The sequence below is a fragment of the Bactrocera tryoni genome, chromosome 3 (assembly GCF_016617805.1).
Source record: "Bactrocera tryoni isolate S06 chromosome 3, CSIRO_BtryS06_freeze2, whole genome shotgun sequence".
NCBI lineage: Eukaryota > Metazoa > Arthropoda > Insecta > Diptera > Tephritidae > Bactrocera > Bactrocera tryoni.
In genome coordinates this window covers 59,063,753-59,071,117 of record NC_052501.1, presented here as the reverse complement: position 1 = coordinate 59,071,117, position 7,365 = coordinate 59,063,753, and the positions used below count along the sequence as shown (strand labels likewise).

Sequence of the window (7,365 nt, the reverse complement as noted above, 5' to 3'; positions counted from 1 at the left end):
CTTTACAATTTGATAAACTTCGTCAAACGTGTAACAGGGGAGCGAAATCCAAGCAATTATCTATGTATATATATATACATTGACAGGTCACGTTGTCACTCGATTTGATATATCTTAGGCACAAAGGTACACTTTTATGATTAAAACACGCTCTCTCATTTTTATTGAAATAACTCACATATTGGCCAATATATGCAGTATAAATCCCTCGGAAGTTTGAAAATCTTTATATTGGGTATTTGGGAGCATTAGGTGAAAAAAATTATTATACTCTTATGCAACATGTTGCAAAAGTATAAAAATATTGTTCGCAAATAGTAACCGGATTAGTTTTAAGAGATTCAGATTACCGAGCGTCCATGGGATATGTAGGAATATATATGCACATACATTTACTATATTTATTTACTGTCAATGTTTATATTTTCACATTTAACTTACCAGAATAGAAACTATCCAAACTGTGTAAATCATCCTCAGTGTATTCTTCGTCATTCAAATATACTATATCTTCGTTGTCTGACTCCAGTATTCCTTCCGTGGAAATATTACTAACGCAGTCGTTATCCATTTTTATGGTCGGATTATCAAGTTTTGTATTTTTTGTATTCTTTACAATATTATTCGATGTTGATTCTATAAAAATTAAACAAACATACAGATACATTGTTTCCATTATCAGAGGATGAGCACATTTTATATGAAGGCTTCATTAGCACTAAATATTTTAATTTCTGACAAAAATTACATTTCTGGTCCAAGATTCTAGATTAGTTTCTCTTTGTCTTTGACAAATACACTCAATATATACATATATATTTTTGATAATAATGTTGAACAACATAATTAAAATGCATATCGATAACAACATAAAGAAAACTGATAGAAAGCAGTAGTAATTATATACTAATATTAATGTAGAGAACATGTTTATGTTTCATTTTGTAAGCATAAACAACAAATATTCTATTCGTGGTGTACTTATTCTCAACGGAGTTAACCTGAGGGCTTACCAGGGCTTTCAATATTAACAAACAGTAGCTACATTTCCTAGTACACTTATTATTTTATATTTCTTTGAATCACGTTCATCACATCGACTCTTAACTAGCAGACAAATTAAAGTATGGACGAAAATTATTATACTTTTGGAAAGTTATTAGTTTTTTTGGCACAAAATTCGTAATACGCGAGCCCTCTTTGAATAAGTTTCATAAATCAGGGGACTTGACGTTCAATTTAACTCTATCTGGTTATCCGTTTATGTACCTATGTGAAGAAAAAGTGCATATTATATCCGAGTAGACCATTTAGCTCGAAGGGAAAAAGTGTTTATGCATGTGGGTTCAACTTGTCCGTGTAGAGTGTAACTGAGTAGAAATGAGGCATAAACATGGTATAATGTATCTTAAAAATTGTAAGACCATGTGCTTTTGTAAAAGTAAACAGGACTTAAAAAAAAAGGACAAATGGTTTTTTCGGAAAATTCAATTTATTTGATTCAAAATAGTCTCCTTCTGCTTCAATACAGCTTTTTGCACGGTAGAAAAGCATGTCGAACGAGTGTTTTAGTTAGTTGGCCGGTATGGCCGCCAATATGCCGGTGCAAGCCTTTTGAATGGCCTCTACGTCTGCATAACGCTTTCTTTTCATGGGCAAATGCATTTGTCCGAAAAGGAAGAAGTCGTACGGTGTCATATCAGGTGAATACGGGGAGTGTTAAATGGTTAACATGTGATTTTTGTTCAAATAATCGGTCACAAGCGTCGATCGATGAGACGGCGCATTATCGTGCAACAAACGTCAACTTCCATCTTCGCGATATTCGGGCCAAACACGTCGAATACGTCGCACCAAACGCTTCAAAACTCCAAGGTAGAATACCGCATTAACGTTTTGGCCGGGAGTAACAAATTCTTTCTGGACAATACACTTGCAATCATAAACACAAATAAGCATTGCCTTCACTTTTGACTTCTCCATGCGCGGTTTTTTGGGTTTCGGCTCGTCCGGTGCCTTCCATTCAGCACTCTGGCGTCTCGTTAATTGAGAAGTAAAGTCCTCTCTCTACGAGCAAAAACCAAACTCTTCCCGTCCTGCTATATGTCGCAGAGTCATGGATGATGACAACATCTGATGAGTCGGCCTTAAGAGTTTTCGAGAGAAAGTTATGAGGTGAGAGCTGTATGAATTATACTACGACATTGACATCTTCTTCTTCTTAATTGGCGTAGACACCGCTTACGCGATTATAGCCGAGTTAACAACAGCGCGCCAGTCGTCAAGAGAGGACTTTACTTTTCAATTGCCTACCCAGTCCGAAGTAGCACCTGTTGGCAAGAGCAATCCTGCGTTGGATTTCCAGGCTGACATTGTTGGTGGTGTTAATGCTGGTTCCTAAATAGACGAAATTATCTACAACTTCAAAGTTATGACTGTCAACAGTGACGTGAGAGCCAAATCCCGAGTGCGACGACTGTTTGTTTGATGACAGGAGATATTTCGTTTTTCCCTCGTTCACTGCCAGACCCATTTTCTGTGCTTCCTTGTCCAGCCTGGAGAAAGCAGAACTAACGGCGCGGGTGTTGAGGCCAATGATATCAATATCATCGGCATACGCCAGCAGCTGTACACTCTTATAGAAGATGGTACCTTCTATATTTAGTTCTGCAGCTCGAACTATTTTCTCCAGAAGCAGGTTGAAGAAGTCGCACGATAGGGAGCCGCCTTGTCTGAAACCTCGTTTGGTATCGAACGGCTCGGAGAGGTTCTTCCCGATCCTGTTGGAGCTTTTCGTGTTGCTCAACGTCAGTTTACACAGCCGTATTAATTTTGCGGGGATACCAAATTCAGACATCGCGGCATAAAGGCAGCTCCTTTTCGTGCTGTCGAAAGCAGCTTTGAAATCGACGAAGAGGTGGTGTGTGTCGATTCTCCTTTCACGGTATTTTTTTCAAGATTTGGCGCATGGTGAATATCTGGTCGGTTGTTGATTTTCCAGGTCTGAAGCCACACTGATAGGGTCCAATCAGTTTGTTGACGGTGGGCTTTAATCTTTCACACAATACGCTCGATAGAACCTTATATGCAATGTTGAGGAGGCTAATCTCACGGTAGTTGGCGCAGATTGTGGGGTCTCCTTTTTTATGGATTGGGCATAGCACACTTAAATTCCAATCGTTGGGCATGCTTTCGTCCGACCATATTTTACCAAGAAGCTGATGCATGCTCCCTATTAGTTCTTCGCCGCCGTGTTTGAATAGCTCGGCCGGTAGTCCGTCGGCCCTTGCCGCTTTGTTGTTCTTGAGGCGGGCAATTGCTATTCGAACTTCTTCATGGTCGGGTAATGGAACGTCTGCTCAATCGTCATCGATTGGGGAATCGGGTTCTCCTTCTCCTGGTGTTTCAGCAGGCTGGAGAAGTGTTTCCTCCATAATTTAAATATGCTCTGGGCATCAGTGACTAGATCACCTTTAGGGGTTCTACAAGAGTATGCTCCGGTCTTGAAACCTTCTGTAAGCCGCCGCATTTTTTCGTAGAATTTTCGACCATTACCCCTGTCGGCCAGCTTATCAAGTTCTTCGTACTCACGCATTTCGGCCTCTTTCTTCTTCTGTCTGCAAATGCGTCTCGCTTCCCTCTTCAACTCTCGGTATCTATCCCATCCCGCACGTGTAGTGGTCGATCGTAACGTTGCGAGGTAGGCAGCCTGTTTTCTCTCCGCGGCGACACGGCACTCCTCGTCGTATCAGCTGTTCTTTTCCGGAGACAGCCAGGTAGCTTGATGAATCTTTTTATGCTGGAATCTAGTACTACAGATAACCATAATTCGGGCCCCGGCGCAGTCAATCAGCCTCAGCCCATTTGGGGATGTTTCGTCGTGGAAGCCGAATTTACCGACCGTAGCGCCAAATATACCTTCTTTGCCCACCCTGGCGTTAAAGTCGCCAAGCACGATTTTGACATCGTGGCGGGGGCATCTCTCATAAGCGCGCTCCAAGCGCTCATAGAAGGCATCTTTGGTCACATCGTTCTTCTCTTCCGTGGGGGCGTGGGCGCAAATCAGCGATATGTTCAAGAACCTCGCTTTGATGCGGATTGTGGCTAGACGTTCATTCACCGGAGTGAATGATAGTACTCGGCGACGGAGTCTCTCTCCCACCACGAATCCAACACCAAACTTGCGCTCCTTTATATGGCCACTGTAGTAAATGTCACAAGGACATCAACCAGCTGGTCAGCGGCACCTTCCCAATTAAGGGTCCTTGTCCCGTCCATCGCATTTCGTGGACGGCGGTGATGTCAGCCTTTATTTTTGCGAGGACATCAACCAGCTGGTCAGCGGCACCTTCCCAATTAAGGGTCCGGATATTCCGGGTGCATGCCCTCAAATCGTAGTCCTTTGTCCCGTCCATCGCATTTCTTGGACGGCGGTGATGTCAGTCTTTATTTTTGCGAGGACATCAACCAGCTGGTCAGCGGCACCTTCCCAATTAAGGGTCCGGACATTCCGGGTGCATGCCCTCAAATCGTAGTCCTTTTTCCGTTTGCCATGGTCGTCATCAAAAGGGGGGTATCTCATCCGAGGCTGTTTAAACTTTTTCATTGGTATTGTTTTTTACGTGGCGGGTCCCAAGCCCAGCGCACAACCCTATGTAGGGAATGTTTCGCCTTCTCACATTAGCTCGCCTTCGAACGGATGTTCCTAGGCTACCCAGAGGATACTTGGTCAAAGACCGGAAGTAGTGAGCTGCTTGAGCCATGTGTAAAAGAATCGTTTCTGGCCACTCCCAAGTGAATGGCGATCAGAGAACTTTTCTCACTTGCGTGAACTTCTACACATGACTCCATCCTCCAACATTGACATTGACATAGTTCAGTGAATAAAGACACAGGGGCTGTGCTGGCTAGGTAATGTCGTACGTATGGACGAAAACACTCCAGCTCTAAAAGTATTCGACGCAATATCCGGAGGAAGCAAAGGAAGAGGAAGACCCCCACTCCGATCTAAAGATCAGGTGGAGAAGGACCTGGCTTCGCTTGGCATTTCCAATTGGCGTCACGTTGCGAAAAGAAGGAACGACTTTCACTTTGTTGTTAACTCGGCTATAATCTCGTTAGCGGGGTCTACTCCAGTAAAGATGAAGAAGAAGAAGGACGATTGTAAAGCCTCGTACTATTCAACAGCTAGAACTCTGCAACACCACGCGAATTGCTGTAAAAACTTGCTGAGAATTTGATGTGAAATTTCAAACTTTTTGTAACTTACTTAAAATGATGTGTAGATATTCATCGCACTAGGCTTCAAAACTGTGGGTGAAAAAATACCTTTATTGTTGGCTGGGTATGCTTCTTTACAAACGTTGATATGCACATAAATCTGTATGCAAGATTGTATATACATACACACTTATATGTTTGTTGATGGCTAAATGCAACATGACGCCGAACCAGTCTCTACATTGTTAGTAGATGTACATCCCAGGTGAAAGGAATTTTGATTAGTAAAATCTCAAGGGTCCCATAATTCCCCCAAAGAAGTATACGTTGCGGCATTACACTAAGGCAAAACAAACAATAATATTAAGAGTGAACCAATAACATAAGCTAACGTTTCTTTCACTCTCTTCATATTCTCATAACAGCACATGTATGTATATATGAATGAAATATATACTAGGTTAGTCCCTAAAACACCGCAACGCTTTCCTAATATATTTCTACAAATGTCTATTACAATAAAATATTCCGATTTACAAATAAATCCTGATATATTCAAATAAACCGTCTCTACTTTCATAATTTTGAGTAATATTTTTTTTTTGTACTGAAGACTATCAAATAACCATATTTAACTTGGTTCAAAAGGCGAAAAGGATAACCTTGCTAATGTGCATATGCATAATTGTATGATAATCTAAGCTTAATGGTAAAGAGAGCAGTCGATGTAGAGCTGAGAAAAGCATGCGCATACGCAGTATTTCGCAAAATTTAAGAGAAAATTCAAGCATAGGAGTAGATGAGAATTTTTAAGTGTGCTCAAGTATGCGTTACATTCAAATTGGAAGCGTATCAGCTGTTTGGCAGAACTCAGAGAAACACGTGCTTACGTTTTCAAGTACCCATATATTTGTAATAATCCAAGTTTTCGCAATAGTACATATGTATATAAGTATAACTTTCAATAAGTTTAACAATAAACAATTTGTTACAATCTAAAATTAATATTTTCTGGTGCACTACTTTAATACGATAATAAAAGCTATGTTTCACAATATTTTTCTAAGGATTTCAGTTTGTTCAATTACTCAATACGAATCTTTAAAAATTTAAACGTTATTTTTGTTTGGTAGTTATAAAAAGAGTACTTATCTAATTTCATGACCTAAAACTATTCGGTTTTGCTTTAAACCGCTATAACAACAAATCATAAGATTAAAAGAAAGCTCATAGTACTAATATTGTAGTTCAATAATGTAAGAAACGCACATTTCCGATTATTAGTTTTTACCAAAAAGACAGCACTGTGAACAAATGTTCATGTAACACACAGCTGATGTTCGAAAAGAATATTAAACGTGTAGTTAGTTGAAGACTTATGAATTTATTTGTGACTTAGAGTTTAGTTTATTTGATTCTAGGAAATAATTTTCTGGTATATGTATTTTTTTTCAACAAAAACCAGCCTAAAGATTGTATGGGAGATTGAAGCTAAAAGAAATTGTCAATATTAGAATTTAAGATCATTCAAATTTCATTAATCTTGGTGTTTCGCACGTCGCATTCAATTGTACACATTTTGTATATACGAACATAAAAGGTGTGTTCCAAAGTAAACAGGACTTGAAGAAAACAGAACAAATGGTTTTTTTTTCGGCAAAATCAATTTATTTTATTCAAAAAAAACTCTTTCTGGTCGGTATGGCCGCCAGTATGCTGGTGCAAGCCTTTTAAATGGCCTCTACGTCTGCATAACGCTTTCCTTTCATGGGCAAATGCATTTTTCCGAAAAGGAAGTGGCTAATGGTTAAAATGTGACTTTTGGTCAAATAATCGTCCTTCGTTAGCCCAAATGTTCGGTCAAAATGCGATAAATCGATATTTTGGAGATGTTCAATTCCATTTCCATGAATCACAATGATGATTTCGGCTGATTTTTGGTGAATTCACGCACAGTTTCGATGGAATTTCCGGTGATCACGAATTTTGATTGGCCCACATGTTGATCGTCATTTATGTCCTCACGACCACTTTGAAAACGTTGAAACCAACGTGCACTCTGCTACGGGATAGGCAATCATCGCCATAAATTTGCTTCATCAATTAAAACGTTTCGGTAAAAGTTTTACCAATTTTAAAACAAAA

At 39.8% G+C, this 7,365-nt stretch overlaps 1 protein-coding gene across 1 annotated transcript in view; it reads right to left on the bottom strand.

The window, feature by feature from the left end:
- Positions 1–418: 418 nt before the first annotated feature.
- Positions 419–7,365, bottom strand: part of LOC120770710 — a 33,808-nt gene continuing 26,861 nt past the window's right edge. Inside the window, exon 3 of the mRNA XM_040098290.1 lies at positions 419–636. Coding sequence (XP_039954224.1) covers positions 419–636 — 218 coding nt within the window. The remainder of the gene's footprint in view (positions 637–7,365) is intronic.